This window comes from Abramis brama (assembly GCF_963993115.1).
Source record: "Abramis brama genome assembly, chromosome: 5".
In the NCBI taxonomy this organism is placed as follows: Eukaryota; Metazoa; Chordata; class Actinopteri; order Cypriniformes; family Leuciscidae; genus Abramis; species Abramis brama.
The window spans coordinates 28,052,904-28,079,576 of NC_139967.1; the positions used below are offsets into that span (position 1 = coordinate 28,052,904).

General features: G+C 36.3%; 1 protein-coding gene and 1 long non-coding RNA gene across 2 annotated transcripts; both read left to right on the forward strand.

The window, feature by feature from the left end:
- The first annotated feature begins 9,885 nt into the window (after nt 1-9,885).
- On the forward strand, nt 9,886-23,037 carry tars1 (threonyl-tRNA synthetase 1). The gene is made up of 19 exons (XM_084113862.1): nt 9,886-10,098; nt 10,428-10,493; nt 10,911-11,101; nt 11,813-11,936; nt 12,540-12,661; nt 13,309-13,426; nt 13,540-13,604; nt 14,127-14,205; nt 14,340-14,486; nt 15,760-15,858; nt 16,154-16,320; nt 16,489-16,651; nt 18,331-18,468; nt 19,256-19,333; nt 19,424-19,524; nt 19,732-19,836; nt 19,929-20,001; nt 20,108-20,222; nt 22,545-23,037. Exons 1-19 carry the CDS (start codon nt 10,042-10,044, stop codon nt 22,691-22,693), a joined length of 2,157 nt encoding a protein of 718 aa, XP_083969988.1. The 5' UTR covers nt 9,886-10,041; the 3' UTR covers nt 22,694-23,037.
- A 105-nt stretch (nt 23,038-23,142) lies between these two features.
- On the forward strand, nt 23,143-25,431 carry LOC311082771. The gene is made up of 3 exons (XR_014606156.1): nt 23,143-23,565; nt 24,179-24,243; nt 24,476-25,431. It is a non-coding gene; the product is annotated as an uncharacterized lncRNA (long non-coding RNA).
- Nucleotides 25,432-26,673: the final 1,242 nt, after the last annotated feature.

Sequence of the window (26,673 nt, forward strand, 5' to 3'; positions counted from 1 at the left end):
TAAGACCCGTCAAAATGTTGGCTCTATATTATTAATCTCTGACACAAAGCTGTCAAGAAACTATAATCTGAACTGCACACTTGAGCCAAAGTAATTTCTTTATCAAAAAGACCTGATAAGAGGTGCAACACACACAATCTGACTAAAAAGTAATTTTTAAGAGACTGACATATACATTTACTTATTCTTTGCTTTTTGGGAACTGATTGAGGTGTCTGGAACATTGAATTAGATTTGAATTAGAAAGTATTTAAAAGTTTTTTGGTGCTATTTTTCATGATCACCCCATACATTTGCCCTCTAACAAAATAACCCAATACATTTAATATAATGTACATATTTTAATATTAAATGTGTAACAACAATTACTTGAGATTATTTTGTATAATTTCATGTTGATTTTAATTATTTTATTGTGCTTATGTGCAGCATCATGACATGGTGTTTTACTATTTCAGAATCTATTAAATCTAATTAAATCTACAACAAATTCTGTAAAAAAAAAAAAAAAAAAAACATCTGCAAGATTTGTGAAAAATAAAGAATGAAATAGCTTTCATTTAATTAAATTGCCACACATTAATCCATTACTAATACAAATTGCATACTCACAAACATAGCTGACTAATTGTAGTTTTTGTGACCCATATTTGTTTCTTACATCTTGAAATAAATATATAATTGTTAAAAATCTCCAGCATGTTTTCTTTAACTAACTCGCTGTATTTCTCTTTGTATCCCCAAGATTGATTGAAATTGCATTGCAGAATTGAAATAGTCAAAAAGTGGCACATACTGTAGAGCAGAATGTATGCTGACAGCTACACTGACAGTCTTATTGGAAGTGAAGCTACACATTCATTGGACTGAATAAGTTAAAGCAAAAAAGAGGAAAGACTAGCTTGTTATTTTCAGCTTTTCATAACACCATGTCTTTGACAAATGTCATAAAGGACTAACAAGGCTACAGTATGGGAAGACAACTGGACAGCATCAGAGAAATCAAGCATTGAAATGGTTGACCACAGCAGTGGATGTAAAATTCTTTACATCTGTGGAACGGAGGAGTTGCAGAATAATAAGAGTAGATACAAAGTGTTCAAGTGTGTGAATTAATGATATCTCCAGAAAACTCAGTCCAATCTGTGAACATTCTCTGACAGCAACACAAAGCAGCAAACATCTTTAAACATTTATTTAAATGTATTTTCAGTGTTTCATCAAAATGCAGAAGATCTAAAGGTCCGAGACCAGACCACGAGTGAAAATGCTGACGACCTTTTGAACGTAGAAATGAACTTTTTTTTGCCTTACAAATGATATTCATCCATGTTTCAAAGAGCATCTTGTGGAAATCTACCCTTTCGTTCAAAGGGGTTCACATGGTCAATGTCATATTGCTTAATGACCTTGAAATAGTGCATAATCTTTCATATTTCCATCATTATCTTGGTTGTAAATTTCTTTTCAAAACCTTCCAGTCAATTGCAGATTTTTGAATAGCCTACCATTTTTAATGTGCACTCAGACTATTTTTTTCTTAATTCTAAAACCAGTTCTGCAGTTTGTCATGCTGTCACGGTTAATTCAAAACTTCATGCGCAAAGACACCATTTTGTTCAATCACAAATTGAACTGATATGTTGTACATTTCTTGATAAAATATGGATTTGTGTGTGAAGAGAAATACACAAACACATCTGAAGTCAACATACAGTGCTTTTACTGACACCTGCTGTCAACCCTCACGAGCCTCTGTGAATTTAAAGGGACAGTTCACCCAAAAATTGTAATTCTGTCATCATTTAAGCACCATAATGAAAGTCAGTGAAGTCCAAAACAACACTGGACCCAGCAGACCTTCTATGTATATGAAAAAACAGAAGTAAGTCTAAGTCAGGGTTGGACCCGCAAGCAAGTGATAACAGAACTTTCCTTTTCGAGGAACTATGCTTTTTAGGGGAAAATAAGTGCTAATTAAATGATCTTTCTTTCTCAACTGCAAGTTATGCGCTTGAGACAACTTTAGACAAAAGAATAAAGGCAGTCTTTGACGGTGGGGGTTCCCAATGACAAATCTTAAATGATGAACTGAGATACTATTGAGAGAGAATGTCTTTTTGGCCAATTTTGAAACTCCAGTTTTTGACAACCAACTCTGAAAATGACATTTCACAGCAGGTGTGGCATTCGTTTCTCTTTATGCCTGACAGCCCTCCTCCACTGTAGTCCCACATCCACCCTCCCGTTTGTCTCCTCCTCCCCTCTCCGCTTAAAGGAAGGTCGCAGGTTCATCAGGCCTGTCACCAGAACAGCACATGCTGAGGTATATGGATTGATCTGTCCTGCTGTGATGACAGTTACAGATACAGTGTCTGCTCTCACCACAAGGTGAGACACAAGGTTGCCAGCCCTACACAATCCCATCCTGTCACTGTAATTCGTTAATTTGCATCTAAAGTGCACAGCACCCTCGGTCCTTGTGTAAGATATTTAAAGGCTGAGCATGTACGGCTGGACCTGAACAGAGGGCAGCAGCAGACCCGTTTCTGCTGACAAATACAAAACAAGCGCATTGGGGATTCAGGGCTACCTCTGCAAGAGTGTGCTGGAGAATGAGGAAGAAGTTGGACAGTGTGTGTGTGTGTGTGGGTGTGTGTGGTTGGCAGGTGTTTGGAATGCTTTAGTTGCTTCAGGGCCTCATATCCCATCATCCGCTGCTGATTGTGACGCTCTCTGGAGAGAAAGACAGATGAAAACAAACACAGGGGAAACAGCAAAGGGAAGAAGCAAGGAGAAAATGACAAAACATATATGGCCCTTATAGACAAGCATGCCATATATCAGTGCTATACCTGAAAGCATGACACTAAGTCACCCAGACACAAGAAAGACGTAGGCGATCTCACACATACAGCCCTTTCAGTAAATTTAATAGCTTTTTTTTTTTTTGTGGTGAGAAGTCTGTGTGAACAGACCACAAATCCTTTCTGTTATTGTGATATCTTGTTCTAATCTAAAAAGCTCTTATTTACCATTTAGTGCTATAAGTAAGGCTGACTGAAAACACAAATAATGGGAAATGTGTAATTTGACCAATTTTAGCTTCAGTAATATAATGTAATATGTGATTTAAAATACAAATATCGTCATGATTGAGAATAAATACACCGTAAAGCAACACTGTGCAACCCAACAGTGAAATTTACTAAATGAAACAAGTTCATTTTACTCAAATAAAAGGTTATTGCACTTAATGGAAAATAAGTTGAGTGAACTTAATAACTAATCATGTTAAACAGAACTCAAACTGTATGAGTTACAGAATGCTTTGCTTGGGAGAGAAAATGTTGATAATAAGTAAAACTCTTATGTTGGGATTTATGTTGGGAACTCTTATGCTAGAGTTTTGGGGGCATATCACTGTGCTGAGGAGAAGAGCCTGTGGTTACAGTATAGGTTGAGGATTGATAAAAAAAATGTAACTCCATTTCATCAGCAAAACTTGTAGTACTGACCGCAATTCAAATATTAGTGTCACTGTCACTTGATGGTGGATCTGGTGAGGAAGCTGTCAGTGATCAAAATATTGATTTTGAAGATGTCGAAAATTATCATTTTGAGAATAAGTTTGAGATCGCGAATATGAGCCAGATGCTGAATGTACTGGGAAATGAGCTCTGACGAGGACAGTGATGATGGTATAAAACATCTGCTCAAACTGAACCCTTCCAAGCTCCAAAAGGGAACGAAATCTCCTTTATTTTATTCATTGTTACTCTAATATCAGGAGAGTTTTATATTATCACGACAGGCAGAGATCCAGCCGTGTTAGATCCGGGTCGCTAAAGGCCTGAATATGTAATAATGATTGGTGAAACATTCGCATTTAAGGGCTAGTGTCAGTGCAGCGACAAATTGAAAATGTATGTCTAAAATTAAGCTAAAATTAATTTTATGTAAACACTTGCCTTAAAATTTTTTGTAAAATCAAAAAGTATGTGCTTATTCACATATACTCACAGTAATTCTGTATGTGAAATTCACTTGAAAAATCTGAGTGCAAATACTTGCAAAAGGAAAGTATGAGAAAATTGTAGGCCTTTTTCGCTGTGCTTTAAGGCAAACCGTTTCCTTAAATGAAAAGAGTGAACTTAACTCATTGGGTTTTTAAGTGAATTTTTTATCATTTCAAATCAGACACAAAAAGAGTACCCATAAAAATGTAGATTACAATGTAGTTTTATAGATTCTCCAACTAAATTACATTTATGGCTAATAACGCACAGTTTTAATGCCATGTTGGTGCTGATGTGTTAAACGGGTTACGTGACGTCATGTGTCATGTTGTTTTTTTACATTTTAATTTTAATTTATTTATTTCCTCTGTGGGTGATTTTGGGTGATTGTTTAATTAACTGAAGTAAAACTTAAGAAACACCAATATAGGCCTATATTGATTTTACACAGATGACTTGAAAATGCTGCTGCTATTAATATACAGCATTCTAGAGAACACCCAGCAAACTAAAATAAAACAGTGCTCTCTAGACTGTGCAGATGGCACATTTATCACAGGCAGTTAATCCTAACCAGCGATGGCAACACCAAGCAGAATATGCATAAATGGTTCGGCTCGGAGAAGCGATCGCATAGAACAGCAGTGCACAAAAAAACACTGCAGCACCAATCTCAAATGCAGGAATTTACCGGAATGGTGAAGCTCATTATTCAGTGAAGAGTTTTCATGTCAAGAGCAGCGGAGGGGCCAGGGATTGCCAGGGGCTTTTCTCACTTGCATTCATCCTTGCTTTAATACTCTATGTCTTAGCCCCCCTTATTCCCTCTGCGAAGGTGTGGAGTTCATTCTTGCTATTGCTCAGGAGAGTAATGAGAACTGCACTGCATGCGTGTTTGGAGAATGCATAATGATTTTGTTAAACATTGTCGATGTTGACCCTCACTGGAAAGCCACTGTTAGCATTTTTAAATGAGTATTGGTACATGAAATTGAATGTCACACTCTTCCGAACCTGACCAGACTTTCAGAACCTCTCTTTCATCTGGTTAATTGAGTTTATATGTGTGACAGAGTGATTCTCTGACTGTCACGCTTTCACGAATATTTGCACTTATTAACCTTTAGTCCTGTTGGGACAGATGAAGAAATTAATATTCATAGTGAGACATTAAATACGTTTAAAAACAAACACTATTCTATGATTAGACAAGCCATGAGCCAGTTATTTGTACTTTGCACTACATTGCAGCCTACAATAATGTACACAAATCCCATTATAGCCAATTACAAGGACAGGTAGCTGGTAGGCCCGAAACAACAAGGCAAGGCCTGTTGTTGTAGGAAATTCAATGAACTTCTAATCATGTCACTATTAAGCCAATATACAGCCAGAATGCTAAATACCGCTGCAGAAAGAAGTGTGTGACAAAAGTGCCACCCTGCACAGGGAAAGTTTAGTGAGTGCATCGAAAATATAAACATGAGAATGTGTCATTGTTTGTATGATGTATGATTAACCCTTTCTATAGTGAGGAAGACGCACCATAGCAGTTACTGCGGGTCAGACTGAACTGACATGATAAATCACAGCGCAACATTCAGATTTAACAAATTTCCCACCCAAGCAATATAGATCATAAATCAATGACCAACTCATTTCCTATTGTATTCACTCAGCATTTAGTAAATGAAACTGTCCTAATATATGGTATACAAAAAACTTTCAACATCAAAGATCAATGCCATTTCATGCAAAAACCCGGACTCATATTTTGATACAAAGAAGACTTTTATTTGCCATTACTCCATTACAGCAAATAGGCTTCAGTGTCACATGATCCTTCAGAAATCATTCTAATATGCTGGATTTCATGTTCAAGAAACATTTCTTCTTATTCTTATTCTTATTCTTAATGTTGTCAACGGTTGTGTTGCTTAATATTTTTGTGGAAACTGTGATACATTTTTTCAGGGTTCTATGAATAGAGAAAGTTCAAAAGAACAACATTTATTTGAAATAAAAAATTTTTTGTAACAATGTAAAAGTAAATTTTGTCCAGTTTGATAAATTGAATGCATCCTTGCTGACTAAAATCATTCAATTCTTTAAAAAAATAAAATAAATACTGACCAAAACCTTTGAATGGTATGTACACAGCAAGTACACATTAGCTCTAAAAGTTATTGTGAAGTGTTGCTGTGGTGCATCTTGCGGTTCTGCTTAAACAGGGCTGGGAGAGTCGGCTGTTCTGTCCGCTACTGAGCTCACTGCACCAGTTCTCACATGAAACTGTCACTGTCATTACGGCTGTCAGTGGCACAGTCTGCAGAGAGTGCAGACAGTGTGAGACGTGCATCCAAAGAAATATGGTAAGCGTGCGGATAAGAAACCAGTGACCTGTGATTATGGAGACATCTTTAAAGGGTGTACACTCAAACCAAAGCTATACCGAGAAAGAGGCAGTCAGGAGAATTATGCTGGCTCTCGAGGAAAGACCCTGTGGGCTGGATATGCGAGGTGAGATTCTGTGGGAGTAAATCCTTTCCACCCGACATCTCAGCAAGACTGACAGCCCTCCTCTGTGGCGTAATGCAATGCATGGTGACTGATCGATTAGGGCACATTCAAGGGAGTCACTTCTTCTTTTGAAATTTAGGAGAGGCCATTCTTTGATGGATAATATGATGGGACTAAACATTTTCTTTTAAAATTTACAATTTAACCTCAGTAGAGATTCTCTTTAGACCAAGTCTCCTTTGTAATATAAACTGTATAAACTCATTAAGATTTGTTTCTTGAGTTAGAATCCATGTTCATTTTAAGTTACTTTGGGGTCCAACTTGAGGTGACAATCACACGAGCTCCCTGCACAACTGAAAAAGACTATTACCACTAAAGAGCCAGACTGAAACCATCAATTTAAAAAATCTATACGCCAAGCATTACCATAAAGACATCACTGATCCTCTGCACACAATTTGTTGTTGTTTTTTTCTTTCTCCCCTATGTCTAGAAGCATATCCTCTAAGGCCAGTGGATGGTTTTGGTTTGAAGCCTGTGTGCCTTCCCTAGAATAAATTACTGACATGCACAGGGTGGATTTGCATAAGCCATTGGCCTCTCCTTTGAGAGAAGCGGTTTTAATACGAAGATACAGACCCTTTGTCCCCTTACAAAATTCATTGGAGTCACCTGTTCCACTAGGTCTGCTCATGAATGGTAAACGGGTGGAATTAAACAAACAAGAGGAGGATAAACCACACAATGCTCATGCTTCCTGAAGAAAATGTTTCTTTTCTAGACTTCAAAGTGTAGGACAGAGACGTCCTTGACCTTTAATGTTTTTTAAATGTTTTTTTTTTTTTTTATAATTTATTATGTATGATTTTAACCATGTTTTTTTATTATCATTACAAAAATATTCTATAAAAAATATCCCATTAGTGTCATTATTATATTAGCAACCAGAATGGAGATGTTTGTGTTGATCCAATATAGTCTCAGTATATAAAACCATGCATTGATAACATCTGGTAAAATCACAGATTTTCCAGAGTAATTTCAAGGAAAATTATTATTTTCTAACCCTTTCATCTGAGAAACAGGAAGCGTAAGTTCATTTATTTGAAGTGAACTGAGAACTCTACAGTGTTAAAATGCACTTTCTGGACCATGAAATTACAAGATATCTAATAATAGAGACCCTCAGGTCAGTCTGACACTAGACTCATCTTCTTAAACAAGTGTAAGGGCATGAAACCTGACCCAAATTTCACCTCACTGCCTTGCAGTTATATGCAGTTCAACGGGCTTACTGGATGCTATGCATCAAAAGCAAACCTGTCTTTCTTTCCCTGAGCTCTAAACAAAAGAAACCCCTGCAAAATGGGCTTATTGATTTCAGTACAATCAGTCATCTGTTCTGTCTTACTTTGTTTTATGTTATCTTGGTTCATGCTTCAAAAATACATGAGGGTAGGTGGACGTGACAAATGTCCTCAAAAAAGCTTTTAAAATGTAAGGAGCATAAAATTTTAAGAGCTGAAAAAAAAAGATACGGCTGTGCATTCAAGCAAGCAAAGTCCACAGATGACATGCTTACACGATTCCCAACCATTGCACCAAGAGTGCAACTGCAAGAGTCCACTGGGCTTATTTACACTGACATTCAAAGTCCAAAACACCCTTGAGTTTATAGGCTTTGTTTGGGCATGCTTAACAATTAACAATTCTAAATAAATATGTAAATCCTCCTCAATGGAGTATGAAGCAAATTTACATGCCCTGCTATTACACAGCGATGACACTGACACTGGAGCTCTGCAGAGCATGAATAAATAAATAATATAGGGAGTTTTAAAGTACTGTGTTGCTTTTGGCTTGAGTTGATGCCTTAAACATTTGATCAGAAGCTTAAAAAAGAAAATAAATAAATATCAATATCTGTGAACAGCTCTGATACCCTTAAAATTAGCACAAGCCCCAAAATAAGGCAACATAGTTATGTTACGAGTAGGCCTACTTATTGTAATAACAGTAAATTGTGCATAATTACAAATAATTAACCCTAAGCCAAACCCTAAAATATAGGCCTACCCTTATAGTAAGTACAAGCAGTATATTAATATTACACAATATTTGTGTAATTACACTGTAACAAATCACCTTAAAATAAAGTGTTCTAGTAAATCCTGATCCAAAAAAATAGTTTACTGATTGATTGACTGATTGATTGACTGATTGATTGATTGATTGATTAACATGGAAATTTTCCTTTGGCTTCTCATAAGACACAAAAGTTATAGCCTACACATGCACAAATTAGACACAGATGATAATTATGATCATACAACAAATAAAAAAATATCAACCACCCATTAAAATTAATCATTCTCACAAAAGATGCTTACCCTTACTTAATTACATTCAATGTTCTAACTGCCACTGGCATAAATGAGTGTTTGCAAAGTGCAATCATTTTTAAGAAGTTTGGGGACCTTATAGGCCTACCTTCTTCCAGATGAAAGCATTAAATTCTGAGTAAAGTGGGTGTGTGTAATGGGACCCTTGTTGCTCTTCTAAATTGGCATTGTATTCTCTGGCGTCTCATTATTTTTCAGCCGTTCTCACTATCCTGCACATTTTATTATTTTTCCTCATTCCCAGGTTTCCATACCAGGCTGTTATTTAAACACTACAATCAACATGGCTTTTATATATTAACCTTTTCTGACTAATATTGAAACTCTTCCATTTCTGCATAAGAAAACATTTGAGTTGCTTTTCTAAAAAATAGAAAAGGTCAAAAGGGCCTCTTCAGTTCCACAAACACCTCTGCTCCCCATTTGATAGCCTAAAATGTCCAGTCCACAAGGACTTTCAGTTCAATAGCCTTGCCTTGCGAACAATATGCTGTTAGAGTTAGAAGGCTAAGTTAGTGGTAAATAATGTGTAATACCCAGCAGGTATGCTATAAATACCCGATGTAAATAAATGCCTTTTGTATAAGTAGCCTCTAAGGTGCTGTTTGTATAGTCTACTAAACAATTATGTTGTTATTATTAATAGGTGCGCTTCCTATTTCTGACCACTAGGTACCACTAGAGTGCATTGCTTATTTTGTTTGAGAGGAAACCCATATTTATTGCTAAAGCGTTTTTGCTGCATAAAGCTTCGTGTTGTTATTATTACTCTGATTCAAATTACGTATTATATAATAAGTAGCAATCAAATAGCAGAAGTCAGGCTGCCTTACCATTTGAAGGATGCCGTTCGCGTTGCATCATCTTACTGCGCCAGAACAGGAATGTTCTGTCTGATGATTGGTTTATACTCACGTCAATCACAGTGAGTCACCAATCACGGACAACATCCCAAATGTATCATAATGTTGCATCAGCATTGGCTTCCCTGCAATATCCGGGAAACGTGTATGCCGGTGTCTCGAATAAACTCTGTACTAAACTGCAAACTGTTGGTTCGTGTTACTTGTTCGTGCTTGTGATATTTTCGTCTAATTATGGCGGATGAGAGCGTGACCGAGCAGATGAAGGATCTGAAAATGGACGAGAAGAAGGTATCAGATATAACGTACATGCAGTTAGCTGACTAACGTTAGCTAGTGAAGTCCTCTGTCTGAGGCAGTCACTGCATGCTGCTGTCAAAACTCAGAATCCCTTAGTTTTATTGTTTTAAGGTGCAAGTTTCTCTCGTTATTTGTTTGACTGCTGTGTAATATAGATCATTTAATATGGTATTTAAATGTCTGCAGTCAGGTATGGTTTCTGTATCACTTTACAGTGGGTGGTGGAGTGACACGGTTGAACTTTTTTGTTTGTTGACATGAGCAACTAATTGACGGATGACAGTAAAAACCAATGAACGTCACACCCTTTTTTGTTCCAGAATAGCAAAGATGGAGGAAAGAAGAAAAACAAGAATCCTGGTGGAGATACAGGTGGCAAGGCTGAGGTTAGTGCTTCTATTATTGGACTATAATACTTGCATATTCTCATTACAACACTGGTGGAGTGTAGTGTCCCTAAAATTAGAACAGAGTACCCCTGACCTCTGCCAGCATCATTCCAGCTGTTCCAGAATGGACTCTAATTACCTTTATAATTTAATACATGTATTAAAAAGCATATGACATGTATTGCAATGCATACATTATGTATCTAGAAAATATTTGGCATATGTGCATTTAAATATGTAGGCTACCTTGCCAGAGGAAGATGTTCTTGGTTTGCTTCATAATTTCAAACACAATACTTTTCCTGTAATGTTAAATGGTGCCATGGTTTATTATTTATGATACATGCACTGTGACGGGCTCTTAAAACAATGGACAGAGTTTGTTTTATGAGTTTGTCTCTCTCTTATCTATAGTTGAGTCCTCCGCCACAGTACATCGAGGGGCGTCTGTCTATATATAGCAAGCTGAAGGCAGAACACGATGCCCTGCTGGCTGAGAAAGCAGCAAAAGACAGCAAGCCCATCAAGATCATGCTGCCTGATGGAAAATTAATAGATGGGGAGTCCTGGAAGACCACACCGTACCAGGTTGCCTGTGGCATCAGGTTAGTAACTAAACTAAACTAAATGTCAACGAGGCAAGCATTTTCAGCCCTAATGTTGTCAAGCTGTTTGAAACAATGACACAGTTAGCAATGGCACTTGTAAACGATTTGCTAACTTCACTTGAAGCTCCTACGTGTATTTTTAAAATATTTAATATAGACAACTTATAAACACTGCAGGCTTCATGATGCATCAAAACAATTCCCTGTTTGTTTGAGCAATTCAGAATAGCAATATTGACTATAATATTGCAATAATATATTTTTTATAAAATTGACCATTATATAGCAATATTGACTAGTAATATTGAATTTAGGTTACATTTATGCAATTAGCAGACGCTGTTATCCAAAGCAACTTACAATAGAGGAACATAAGCAATTTATCACAGTGCCAACTGCCAACCATATTCATACTAGTGTACGATGCCAGGTTTATTAGTAAGCTAGACAGGAATCAATCTTGAGCAGAGGTGAAATGCAAAGAAGACTGCAACATGTCATATTGTGTTTGCGTTATATACAAATGTTTTTCTTTAAAAAAAAAAAGAAAAAAAAGAAGGCACATCTATTAAAATTGCTTGTTACACCGTCTGGTTAGCCTCAATGAAAGGCACTAAAAATTGTGTTTTCTTAGAGAATTGCTTGATTGAATTGTGCTTCCAACTCTAATCACAAATGTTTAACATTATAATGTGTTTTTATTAACAGCCAAGGCCTTGCTGATAATACTGTGATCTCCAAAGTGAACAATGGGGTATGGGATCTGGACAGGCCATTAGAGGAAGACTGCAGTCTAGTGTTTCTCAAATTTGATGATGAAGAAGCACAAGCAGTAAGTTTAGAGTGTTTTACAAGTTTGCATTTGCATTATTATTTTTAAAGAGGCCCTATTATGCGTTTTACATTTTCAACTTTCTTTAGTGTTTCTTTACTTAAATTGCTCATTTATTTATCGCTCATAATTCCTGCATACACGAAACAAGGGGAGGGGGGTGGGGTGTATGAGTCCTGGTTAAGTTACATGTTGAAAATTGCAGTTATGGGAAAGGGGCGTGACATTTACGCGATGCGTTCAAAACGATTGACCATTCATAACACACTGGTCTGACCAATCAGAGAAAATTGCTTTCCTGACAGACTGGGACGAGAGGTGCTGCAACAATGATAAATATGTAAAAAAAAAAAAAAAAAAAAGTGATTTTTGAACATTCAAGCATGAAAATCTATTCCAGTAGAATCAAGACTTTGTAAAAGCGCATGATAGGTCCTCTTTAATGAACACTTGTCTGCAGTAGCAGTGACCACACCACAAATGAAATGTCACCATAGCAGTGCAATTGCTGGCTTGGAGACAATGTTTATATTATAAATATTTTATATAATAGGTGATTGAAAGAGTGCATATTATTTCAGAAAATATACTTGTTCTTTTTAGGTTTATTGGCACTCCAGTGCCCACATAATGGGAGAGGCCATGGAGAGAGTCTATGGAGGCTGCCTTTGTTACGGACCACCTATTGAGAATGGCTTTTACTATGATATGTTTCTTGAAACTGAGTAAGTCAAACATGTTCTCTCTTTTTTTTTTCTTTAGATTTTCTTTATTAGAATAATTTCAGAAGTAGTATTACGGAGTAGACTACAAGTGTCGAATGGCAATATGCCTCATGATTGTGCTCATCCATGCTAATGCAAGTCATTGTTATGTCCATTCACTATCTATTATTTAGAACTGCCAGTCAGAGTTTAAAAGTCACATTAATTCATCTGTGGTTTAGAAATTATACCAGGCAGCTGTTCAAGAAATAAAAAATTGTTGTCCTTTTTTAAAAATTCCTTTCAACAATTAGTTGACCTTTTGTTTGACCAGGATAATAAATGCAGTAATTTACTTGTTGGAAGTCAGTTTATGCAAATGTTATTCATTTTGATACTATCACCGTCAAGCTCTGCCTTTTTTGTTAGTGTGGCTCTGTCAGGTCCAGAACAGGTAGTTTTCTCAAAAAGCATTGCTTTGTCGTAATAGATGTCTGCTGGTAGAAGAAGTTTCTTTAGTTGGTGACATCTGTGAGATGTTTGCTTATTCTTTGCATTCTTTTTATTTTATTTTATTTAAGAAGGGCTTAAGTTTTGTAATGAAACCTGTGCACCTTTGTGTACTTTACTTTATCTATCCTCTCCCTTCCTTGTCTGTCGGTTTTCAGAGGTGTATCGAGTAATGATTTCCCCTTTTTGGAGAACTTATGTAAGAAGATCATCAAAGAGAAGCAGCCCTTTGAGAGGCTGGAGGTAAAGAAGGAGACTCTGTTGGAGATGTTTAAGGTAGGTACTTCCTTTCTAAAAGAGAGAAATATAAGATCATGCCATGAATAAACCCATAACACCCTTAACATTGAAGGTCAGACTGGTGAAATCTGCCTCTCTTGTTCTTCTAGTACAACAAGTTCAAGTGCAGGATCCTGAATGAAAAGGTTACCACCCCAACAACTACAGTTTACAGGTCTGATTTTTGGTTGCAAAAACGTATACTGTATATAAACGTATATTTTGTGCTTATCAATTTTTTCAAGTCTACTTACATTGCTGTTTAAAAGTTGTGGTTTTTGAAAGAAATGAATAATTCAGCAAGGACACATTCAATTGATCAAAATGTCAGTAAAGAGTTTTAGATCTGTTTCAAATAAATGCTGTTCTTTTGAACTTTCTATTCATCAAAAAAAAATGATCATGGTTTCCACAAAAAATATTTAGCAGCACAACTGTTTTCAACATCAATAATGGAAAAGTTCCTTGAGCAGCAAATCGGCATATTAGAATGATTTCTGAAGGATCATGAGACACTGCTGAAGAGTAATGGCTGCTGACAATTCCACTTTCATCACAGGAATAAATTTAAATATATTAAAATAGAAAATATTTCATTTAAATTGTAATAATATTTCACACTTTTGCCTGGTAGTCTATGTACAGTATATTTATACCTTAGTTTATTTACACGTTCTTTTTGCTTCTGCTTTTGTAGGTGTGGGCCTTTGATTGATCTGTGCAGAGGGCCTCATGTAAGACATACAGGAAAGATCAAGGCCTTAAAGATCCACAAGGTGCAGAATTCAGTCCTTTTTTAATCGTTTCGAGAACAGTCCTCTATGTCCTGTTGTCCTGATCTGTACAATGGGCATATTATCTTTACAGCGTTATGTATGATCCCAAATAACATGTATGATGTACATCACAGAACTCCTCTACATACTGGGAGGGCAAAGCTGAGATGGAGAGCCTGCAAAGGATCTATGGCATTTCTTTCCCTGATCCCAAGATGCTGAAAGAATGGGAGAAATTCCAGGAAGAAGCCAAGAACAGGGATCATCGCAAACTGGGACGGGTATGTGTAGATGTATGAACAATGAAAATGTATATAAATACAGGATCAAAAAACCCATCGCTCATATGAAATATGTTGTACTGTCGACAGATAAGCCAAAAATATTTATGAAATGTGCAGCACATCACAATTTTTTTTTTATTCATGCCATGGCCACACAAAATGTTGCGTCAGTGGTAATCCCCTCCTATGGATTATGTAAATCATGCTTTATTTGAACACTTGGGTGACATGAATTAAACATACTAATGGTGCACAGTACTGACTCATACATACAAAACTCTTAATCAAAAAGTCTTTCATACACTACAATTCAGATGTTTAGGGTCGGTAGGATTTTTAAAAAATGTTTTAGAAATAATGCTTTTAAGACCAAGGCTGCATTTATTTGATCAAACACACAGTAAAAACAATAATATCATGAATTTGATTTTTTTATTTAAATATAACTGTTTTCTATTTTAATATATTTTTTAAATGTTATTTGTGATGGCAGTGCCAAGTTTTCAGCAACACATTATCCTTCAGAAATCATTCTGATATGCTGATTTGCTGCTCAAGAAACATTTCTTATTATTATTATTATCGATGCTGAAAACAGTTTCAGGATTCTTCGATGAATAGAAAGTTCAAAAGAACAGCATTTATTGGAAATGGAAATCTTGTGTAAGATTATAAACGCTTTTACTGTCCCTTTTGATCAGTTTAATGCATCCTTGCTTTAAATTGACCCCAATAGTTGTGTACTTAAATCATAAATCCAGCAGTAACATATATGCGCATCCTTACTGCAAGTGAATAATTATAAAGAGATGTCAGCAGTGGGCAAGTTAAAATAAAAAAGCCCTGTTGGTGGACAAAACTGCTCACTATGGATGGAGGACATGTAGAGGCCTCTGTGTTCTAATGACTTGTGCAGAAAGTTGCCCCTCATTTGATATGTATGGAGTCTTGCTGGGGTGACTAAAGACTGATCTGATAGGTGGGCTGTGTGGGGAGCGGGGACTGTGCCCATAAAGAAGGCAGATGTCTGTCTTCTTAATGTGCCATCTGTTCATGGGCATGCTGATGGGTGCACAGGGAACACTTTGTCACAACAAAAGCTAGAGCGTAATCAGCCATTTGTCCTATTTTGTGTCTCTTTTACTCGTTTGAACTTCTCTTGTTCTTTTCCCATGTATCCTCCTGTAATCTGTATTAGATTTCTGACCTGTGCCATAATTGTTTTTCTCACCTTTAATGTTTACACACTCTCTCGCTTTTGTCTTTCCAGGAGCAGGACTTGTTTTTCTTCCACGACCTGAGCCCGGGTAGCTGTTTCTTTCTCCCTAAAGGAGCCTACATCTATAATACGCTGATCGAGTTTATTAGGGTGAGTTTCCCCCATTTCGAATTCATAGTTTATTCTGTTACTACAGAGCTGATATCAGCCATTAAAAAAATTACAATAGCCAACGGAACAAGGGTGTGATGTGGAGCCGGGTTTGCAGAGGTCTATTAGGATATGCTAAATTGCATTTTATGGATGTCATGGTTCAGTAGACCATGTAATGGATAGGTTGGTCCACTTCAAGGACCCCATTAATGATTGTGGGCAAACCACTTGAATATTTATGTATTTTTTCATGGACCGGTTTTGTTGTACTGTGGTATATTTTATCGTGTAGAGTGAATACAGAAAGAGGGGATTCCAGGAAGTGGTCACTCCGAACATCTACAACAGCAAACTGTGGCAAACCTCAGGACACTGGCAGCACTACAGCGAAAACATGTTCTCTTTTGAGGTGGAGAAGGAGATCTTTGCTCTCAAGCCCATGAACTGCCCTGGACACTGGTACACAATCTTTCTATATTCACGAACGTTAAGCAACATTAAGTGTTTGTTTATCATAAAAGGCATTGACAATATGACAGCACAGTATACCTGAATGCAAAAAGCTTAGCAAGGAAAATCTTTTTTGGGATGATTTTTCTTTATGTAAATGTTTTCCTTGTTTTCCAGTCTGATGTTTGACCACCGCCCGCGTTCATGGAGGGAGCTGCCCCTGCGTCTGGCTGACTTTGGGGTCTTGCATCGTAATGAGCTGTCTGGAGCTCTGAGTGGCCTGACAAGAGTCAGACGCTTCCAACAAGATGACGCTCACATCTTCTGCTCTATGGACCAGGCACGTTACATGAGCAATATTACACGAAAATGAGTGCGATATGTCTCTATGTCAGCATGGCTGGAGGAAATCACAGCCGTGTGATAGAGCCATATCGCACGGCTACATGTGCCATATTGCTTTTATACAACAGTTCGTTGGCACAAGTGTGTAAATGTATAAGAAACGACAACAGAGTTTCTTTAAAAAACGTCTTTGTGTGGAACCACTTTCTTCCGCCACAGATGCAAATCTCAAGTTGACAGTTTAACAGTTGAGCCCAAGCCTCCGATACTAATTCTAAAATGAAATTTTAGAACTAGCAACAAAGGAACACTGAGTTACTTCATGGAAGCTAATTGTATTATGAGAGAGCGAGTGTATTACCTACATCTGATAGGCCTATAGCATTTATCCGTCATGTCAATCTTATATTCATTATAAAAAAAACAGTTAGAATGTCCACTGAGGAAAGCGATATCTTTGTCTTAGTGTCCTTTTAACAGTTATGGGGATTTCCCATGACTGCTCTAGTCAATGCATTTGTCGGCTGCATCTTATAAGGTGTTGTTTAAAGAAAAGATAATGTCCATTTTCTCAACCTTGTTTCAGTCCCTTTCTTTGCTTCTGATTCGCTTATAAAGGCAGTCTTTGTCGCCACCTACAGGCATAATAATTTAACTTTCACTGAATTTGAAATCAATATCCTTAACAGCCCTTTCTCAATACCAAATATGGCATATTATTTATATAAAATGAAATATTATTTCTTGAACAATATTTAAATTAACAATTATAGCCATTTTAAAAGTATAAGTAAGATAATAGTAAGATAAGCACAAGCAAACAATTCAGTCAAAAGCAGTGCTCTCGTTAGTACAGGATTTAAGTGAATTAAAAATCTAAAGTTATGAAACTTAACCTTGCCCTTAGCCAAATCGATTTGTTTGGAACAAATAATAGATTAATAAGACCAAAGATTGCTAGATTGATATACCCAGAATGATTTAGATGTTTAACCACTATCTACATTAGCCGGTAATTTCACGAAGGACTGGCCGAGACTCGTTCTCTGAGACTACATGAGCTCTGAACAGCCGCTGACGGCCTGGAGCTCACAACTCCGAAAAGGTCTAACAGGTGCTATGTTTGTATATAAATCGCATATTTGAGGTCTAAACAACTACATTCTACTACTCTTTCTACAAGCTGTGACACAATAACAGTAGTATTTGTAAGAATTATAGTGGGTTTGCTGCTCCGCCATTGACGATTGCTGTGAGAAATGCTGCTATTATAGATTAGACAGAAACAAGCAGACTGATACAAATTGTGAAACGGTTTCTGTGTGATAGTAGTAAAATATCGCATGGCTGGAAAAGGCTTGGAGCCAGTCAGACTCAAGAACTAAGAAGTATTTCCCAAACCTGGAGAAGTCATTGAAATGAATAAGATCTTCTATCCATAATTTCTATTGTGAATATAAATGTATCTGGTTATGCTCTTTTTATCTCTGTAGAATTATTTTATTATATTTAGTATGCCATGGAGAATTATTGGTCTGAAGGTCTGGGATCCCTGCATTTTTCAGTGTTAAACGACTGTTGAGTTCATGAGCACATTAATACTTTGTTTTTTTGAATTTCAAATAAGAGGTCATTTTTCTCCTTATCTTACCTTCTTACTTTTACTCCTATTAGATTGAGTCTGAGATAAAGGGCTGTCTCAACTTCCTACGTACGGTTTATGAGGTGTTTGGCTTCACCTTCAAATTGAACCTCTCTACCAGGCCAGAGAAGTTCCTAGGAGAACCTGAAGTGTGGGACCAGGCTGAAAAGGTAGAATTTGAAACTTACCGTAAACTCAAAAAGAAAACTGTGTGCATGAAAGCAAACCAATTTGCATAAACTATTGTTTAAAAGTTTAGGGTTGGTAAGATTTTCGTAATGTTTTTGAAAGAAAACACCAAGGCTGCATTTATTTGATCAGAAATCAGTAAAAAAAATGTAAAATTGTGAAATATTATTACAATTTAAATAACTGTTTTCTAATTTAATATTTACTATTTTTTTCCTGTGATGGCAAAGCAGAATTTTCAGCATCATTACTCCAGTCTTCACTGTCACATGATCCTTCTTCTGTCATAGAATGACAGAAATCATTCTAATATTGACTTGGCTCAAGAAATTATTTGTTATTATTATCAATTTTGAAAACCGTTGTGTTGCTTAATATTTTTATGAAAACCGAGATTTATTAAGTCAGATGCCCCAGGTTTTTTTTGATGAATAGAAAGTTCAAAACAGCATTTATAAAAAATAAAAAAATAAAAAAAAACTTTTGAAACATTATGCATTTACTGTCACATTTAATACATTTAATTCATCTCTTTTATCATTACTGAATAAAAATGAAAAAAAATAAATAATAATCCTACCGACGCCATACTTTTGAACCATGGTGTACATAATATAAGGTGTAATTTTACCACCATCATAACATCTCAATCAATTTTTAAGAATATATTTTTTAGTGTTTAATACAGTTTATCTCTTATGATTTGCATGATGAATTGTGCATATCTCTTCCAGTTTGAATTCATTAAGCCCTTGTTAATTGTTTTAGCAACTGGAGAACAGCCTGAATGACTTTGGAGAGAAATGGGTTCTGAATCCTGGTGATGGAGCTTTCTACGGACCAAAGGTACACACGGATAATGAAAGCAAAATATATGAACGCTTATAAAATGACTTTACACTCAACTCAAGTATTTTGTGTTTTTCTGTCACTCAGATTGATATTCAGATAAAGGATGCCATCGGCAGGTATCACCAATGTGCCACCATTCAGCTGGACTTCCAGTTGCCTATTCGTTTCAATCTCACTTTTGTAAGGTATGTTTACTCAAGAAAACATTACATCTTAGTCTGTATATGATAATAATAACAAGGAAAATCCCTGTACAACAGTGATTTTTGTTCCCTGTACAACAGTGACATTTTGTGGTTACATTTGTTTACTACACTCCTCCTGCATTTCACTTCATGATCGTCAGCTGTCTAATTTGCTGATCCTGTAAACCAAATCTTGTCTGTCTTCAGCCATGATGGTGATGACAAGAAGAGACCTGTAATCATCCACAGAGCAATCCTAGGCTCAGTGGAACGCATGATCGCCATCCTGACTGAAAACTATGGAGGAAAATGGTACAGTTAAGGAAGAGGCTCTCTAACATGATAATGTTTAGTCTCACACCATATGTGCTTAAAACAAATTCTCCTGCTTTGGTGTCCCACAGGCCACTGTGGCTGTCCCCACATCAGGTGATGGTGGTGCCCGTAGGACCTACTTGTGATGAGTACGCCCAGAGAGTAAGTTCTGTTCGAAATTTATGATGCAATAATATCTGTTAGCTCTGATTCCAGCGTAAACTACCAGGTCATAATTAGAATTTTAAAAAGCCCTTGTTAATCTCAGGTACAACAGGAGTTCCACAAGGGAGGGTTGATGACGGATGTGGACCTGGACCCAGGCTGCACACTGAACAAGAAGATCAGAAATGCACAGTTAGCTCAGTACAATTTCATTTTAGGTAAGTGATCCAACATAACCTTAACATTCGAAAATGGTTTTATAGTTGGTGCCAAAATAAAGGTTGCTATGTATAACTGCCCTTGTGTTTCATAAACAAACAAAAAACACAAGCAAACCATGACTGATTCTCAGTAATTTAAAGTGCACCTCTTATGCTTTTTTGGTTATTACCTTTTGGGAAGTGTATAATATAGCAGTTTGTGAATGTAAATAGTCTGTAAAGTTTCAAAGTGCACAACAAATGGAGTTACTGACTCCCAAAAGAAAAAAACGGATTTTGAACTGTTCAAGTAATTCCAGTCTTACTTTCTGCACGAACCTACATAGGTTTATGACCTATTTGGATAATGCCTGTCTAGGTCTACATTAAGTGCGGCAGGGATGACATATTTTCAAACCCAGAAGTTTGCATCACCCTGGTCCCATCGACAAAAACCCAATAGGATTTTTCCATTGGCTTTTGGATTATTGCAGAAAATAAGGTCTTCTGATAATCTTCACAAATGAACACATTCTCCATGTATTTTGGAGCCTAAATTCAATTGACAGAAGTCAAGAGCTAAATGAAGGCTACAGACGAACTACACCACAGTCGCATGACTTCAGCATCATCATCACTAAGCTTCTGACAACAGTCTTTGTTTAAAAACATTTTTCCTGAAAGTTCGAGTTATAATAGTTTGCAAGAGCACAATTCTAAATGAGTTTACCTGCAGTGTTGCTGTGTTATTAACTGCCATAGCCGCTCTCACGATCGGCGTGGAAAAGCTCAAAGGAAAAGCTCAAAGGAAGAGCAAGTTTACCAGCTGGGAAACAACACAGTGGTGAAAGTGAAAGTAAAACTCAATGAAAATAATCACCATAACCAAAATGTGGCTTTATTATTATAACAAATTATAATAATTCTGAACATAATTTTGATGATTATAATTATAATAATTATATATCATAATTTCTTAACCGCTTGCGTTCACGTGAATAAGTGCTCACACGATAAATAATGTATAAAAACATTATTTATATATTGTATAAATATAATGTGTGTCTGGAAATGTTACCTGGTATAGCTCATTGTGGTCACTCTCCGTGTTCATACAATAGCGCTCTTTGGTTATTGTTCAGCTTCTCTCAGTAAAAGGAATTTTACACTTGTTCCATTTAAGTCCAGTAAAAAAAATGTAGTAGGCTATAGCACTTTCACAATACAAATCATTTCAGAGCTGCATTACAGAGGGCCACTCTGTTGTTATCCATTAATGCTTTAACATTAAGAAATTAGGGGTGATATTATGATATACAGGCATGTTGATTGAATAAATGATCCACTGGCTGAGATCAAGCTGTATTGTATTTATTATTTGATGTAGCAGATATATCAGTTCTCTTTTGCAGTTTATTTTTTAATAACTAAAAAGTGGCAATCAATTTGGCCAATTTGGAGTGTATATGTGATGGATATGTGCAGTGTCTTGGCCGCACAAATGTTCTTAAAAGATTCAAATATTAGTCAGTTTATTCTAAGTGAGTGCAAGCAGTTCTTAAAAAGTATTAATGTAAATGTAGTTGTTTTATTCTCTTTTGATTTGTATGTTATCATTGTACGCTCCTGAGTGTCCTAAAACATGGCCGCGACTACCCAGAATGCAATGCAGAATTCCCAGACTATAGATTAAAGCGTGAGCACCAAAAGAGCACTGTTGCCTTCCGCCACTGATAACAGCGGCAATGAACCTCTTATTTAACACAAACAAACAAATTGCTAATCAACTGGAGATTCTTTTATATTTGGTATCTTACATCCGTGCCGAGAGATGTTTCAAAAAGTGGTGGGGATATGTCCCACCTGCAAATTACGCTTATGTCGATATGTCAAAAAGACAAGTTTTTGCGGTATGCCATTGTTCGTATCACTGTGTATATAAGTCATTTTGGCCATTCCTGGTAGACCAATCAAAACAAACTGTGCCATCTGACCAATTAGAGCAGAGTTGGCTCTTGGAAAGGAGAGGTTTCAAGAAACCAACTCCTTCATTGAACCATTTCAGAGACTCTGCGATAAAGGGTGATGCTGCACTATTGTGAGAAAATTAAAGTGTTAGTTTTTTTTACCTTGAGTGCATCTAAACCTATTGTAGGAGACCTTCAAATCAAAATTAGTAGCCTTAAAAATGGCATTAAAGGGGCACTTTAAATTAAAATTGCATTTCCATTTGTTTCCCTGATTTTTAATTGAGAAATGTCAGCTGCAGGTATTTTTACAGAATGTATTAATTTGTCATGAATTCACTGTGATTCTAACTTTCGGTTTATGCAATGACAGTGGTGGGTGAGAAGGAGAAGAGCAGTGACACTGTGAACGTTAGGACTCGTGACAACAAGGTGCACGGAGAGAGGAGTCTGACGGACTGCATGGAGCGACTCAAGGAGCTGAAGGCCTCAAAAACCCGAAACGCAGAAGAGGAATTCTGAACTCCCTTAACCTTCTGCCAAACCTTCCTTAACATGCCATATGTTCAGATGCCACTGGGCAACAGTGTGCTGCTCTTCTGTATAGATGATCCATTACCTCTCAACTGATCTGTGTGGTTCAGGGGCTCTGTTTTAAATCACTGACAATATTTTAAATCAAATTAGTCAATTGTCCGAAAGTCTGTAGATTTGATCTGTCAATACTTTTTCAAAATATTCTGGTTATGTTCATTCATCAGATAGTCACTGTCCTTTGTTATAAGAAAGGGACTTTTCTATCAATATATGTAAATGGGTAAACGAGGGCTGATATGTTGCAGATGAAATAAAACGGTATCTTTTCACTCTTGTATGTCTCACTTTTGCTGTAACGACTTAAATATATGTTGAAGGCTGCTGTTAAATATTTCCTATTACTCACTAGTGAAACAAACAGAAAACGTCACTTTCACTTTCACTTGCAGATGATTTAGGGGAAATCGCGTGAGTGCAGATCGTTCATCAAACCGGATAATCACGAGTAGTAAACGAGTAGCAGATTTAATATTTTTTTTTATTTTAGCACTTGATTCATTTCGAACATATATTGCAGTTTGTTTTCATTGTTATAGTGAAAGGATCGATTACTTTCCCTCGCGTACGTCCTTCCGCAGCCGGCTGAGACAGCAGCTGATTTTTGTCTGCAGTTAGGCTGTTTACTCGCAAATAGACTTCTTTTTTTTTTGTCCCGTTCTCTCAAAAACAGTTTTGCTGTTTAACAGAGATGCTATCTTAATGGTCAGACCTCATTAACGTTTAAAAGGAGCAAGGCGCTGCTTTTAGCGAAAAAAAATATTTATATTTTGTTTGCGTTAAAGGATTTTCCTTAAAAGGTAAGTCAAAATCACTTTTGGATGTATAGAAATACATTTTATGACAGGACATTAAGAGCTAGACGACACGTCGATTCTGTAACGTTAGGCTACTAAAATGTATACTTGTGTAAATCTGATATGAAGTCATTCGCAATGTAATCAGCAAGGCAATTTTAAAATTCAAATATTCTTATTTAAAGGTGAGAGTGGTTATAGGACACAATTATCAATCAAAATTTTATTTTGAGACGTTAATTTATCCTTGCAAACTATTTTATTGCAAAGAAAAATAAGCGAATAGCTATACTGTTTAATTTCACTTTCATTTTGATGTAGACTACAGACATAGGCCTGCACACACAAACTAGTTAGCTTAAAAGATTGGCTTGTGCGATCTTTCTTTAAAAATAAATGACTCATGGTGTGATGTTTTGTTGTCTGATTCATACAAGCGGGCTTTTAAGCGTCTGCGTTTTGGGGCACTAGCTTAATTTAGGCAAATTGGCCCATAAAGACCATGACAGGCTGACGTCAAAGCATATCATATTTTACATTTAATAGATAAATGTCTAATTTCTTTCAACAACCTAATTTGTTTGCCATCATTAATTAAGACATTATATATTTGCAGGTTTCAGTTCAGCAATGGAGTTTACAGATGAGGAGAAAATATGGCTGCAAAGAGTGTCTGCTGAAGTAAGTATTTTTTTTATCTCTCATAATGTTTTGTTGTTGTTTTTGTTTTTAATACTATTCCGACAGGGAACAGTACCTTGTCAAAGTATACATGCTTAATAACTTTATATATATATATATATATATATATATAATAAAAACATGCAGCTTTGTGCCATGTGGTGGCAGTGTAGAACTGTGTAAAATTATCAGTTTGAATGAACAGTTTCTCATGTCCTATCTCATTATTTAGATACCTGAAGGGAATGATCTCACTCCAAAGGAGAAGCAATTCTGTGAGAAAGCAAAGCCAGAGACTGAATTTCAGGCCCAGTTATTCCAGGTTATGGCCTCTATACGATTTGGACTGAATGATCCAAGAAGCTCAACCATAGCAATGAAAAACCCTGTCCATCAGAGAAGCAGCGTCTCATCACAATGTGGATATCACCAGATACAAAGAGGTTATTAAACTGAATATTCAGAATAAAATTATCAAAAATAAAATCATCTGCACATAATGGTGAAGTCAAGCAACATTAGCACTTTGTAATTGGTAACAAGAATACAGGATTTTTTTCTCAACAGGATATGCTTACCTCATTAATGATCTATTGGTGGGCGTCAGGTTTAGTTCATATACCATCCGAGAATGTGACAACATTATGTTTTATTGACCTCATTGTAAAAGCTTATGGAATGTTTTCTCAGTTAAGCACAACAGGATCGCTATGTGCAAAGTAAAAGTTAAACTTTGAGAAAATGAGAGAATGAGGCTATTGTTAGTTACACACACTGTGATGTTTTGCTATTGTTGTTCTATTACATCATGAGAAACCATGTTTAAAAAAAAAAAATCTAAAAAATGGTGCTTTTTTTAATGTACATGCTAAAGCTTTTGAAATGCCGCTCTTTTTGTCGAGTGAAACTCAGTGTGCTTTGCTTTTATCATGCTTGCAGGGATGATAACATCTCTACCTCAATCTAATCTAAATACAACAACAAACAGTACAATACAGTATACTCCTATTTCCATTTACACTCATGTAGTCATTGCAGTAGGCCTACTGTTCATTTATATGATTTTTACCCATGGTACATGAAATGTAATTTCCAAAATGTCTGTGCATTCTACTTCCATTTTTACCTAACCTTTTAAAACGATTTTAAAGTTGTTGTTTTTTTAATGAATACAAAAATGAAAACGAATCATTGCAGTGAATATTTTATTTAGTAATCTGTTGATTCTCACAATTTCAATACTAATAGCTTTTTGTGTACAGGAAGTTAGGATAAGTCTGGGTAAGATGACCAGTTTTGAGGTCAATTGGTCTAATTTTGTGTCTGTGGAAAATATTGATCTATGATGTTGTATGAAGTTGAATTATCAAAGTTTTGGCACAGAAGGCCCCAAGTGGCATGTTACTTGTGTTATTATTTTAAAAGTTAATCATTATTGTAATTAATAGGGTTATTATTCAGTATTTCCATGAGTTAGACGTACATTTCAGACATAATCGCTTTCATTAAAAGCTAGGTTAATTGAGTGAAATCATTGAATTTGCAATCATAGTGAAGCTATGCACATATCTTTAATTAAAATATGGGCAATTAAATAAATATTGATATGCCTATATAAGTCACAGAATATTTTTAACTTTCAGATGAATCGCTTTTACTGGGATTCTGCCTTGTCTGCCATAGTTTTTTTCATAAATTCAACTAAATCATATAGTTGATTTAGTATTTTACATTTAAGACACTTTAAAAATATATACAAAATATTAATAAGAATTATATCAAAAGTAATTTATACATTCTTTTAACGTTTAGCCGGGGGGCGTCTTTCCCAGGTAGTGGGACAACTTACTCCAGTAGTGGGGTAAGATGGTGTCTCTGAATAATTTTACATTTTGTCCTATTAGGCTACAACTAAATTAGCAAATGTTTCTATTTATTTCCTATATCATCTGATGCATCATCATCCTGTGTATGCTTAACTTATATCTAAATATGAAACAATTTAAAAGTAAAGGCACATCTTAAGGGGTGCATCTTGCCCCATGTTACCCTACTTGTTGCTATTACTCTGACATCCACACGATGGCGTTTCTCTCCAAGACTACAAACGCCACAACGCAAGAAAAAAACAACAACAGCCGAAGTCAGAGAAACGGAGACAGACTGAAGTCTAATCTTCTCTTCATTTGACCCCTGGCCCCAAGTGGTATGTACCAGAGAGCCGATGAGCACTCCATGAATCTTCCATCATCTCCCGGCCTGGGGTAGATAGATTCTCACCATATGTCCTATCAGGCACCTGGCCATCTGGGGTTAGAATGCTCCATTGAGTTGAACAAACTGAGCTTCTTCTGCACTCAAAACTCAGTGTAGGAGGACAATGAGGGCTGCATGGGTTGGGTTCGTTGTTTTGGATCAAGACCCTCCAAC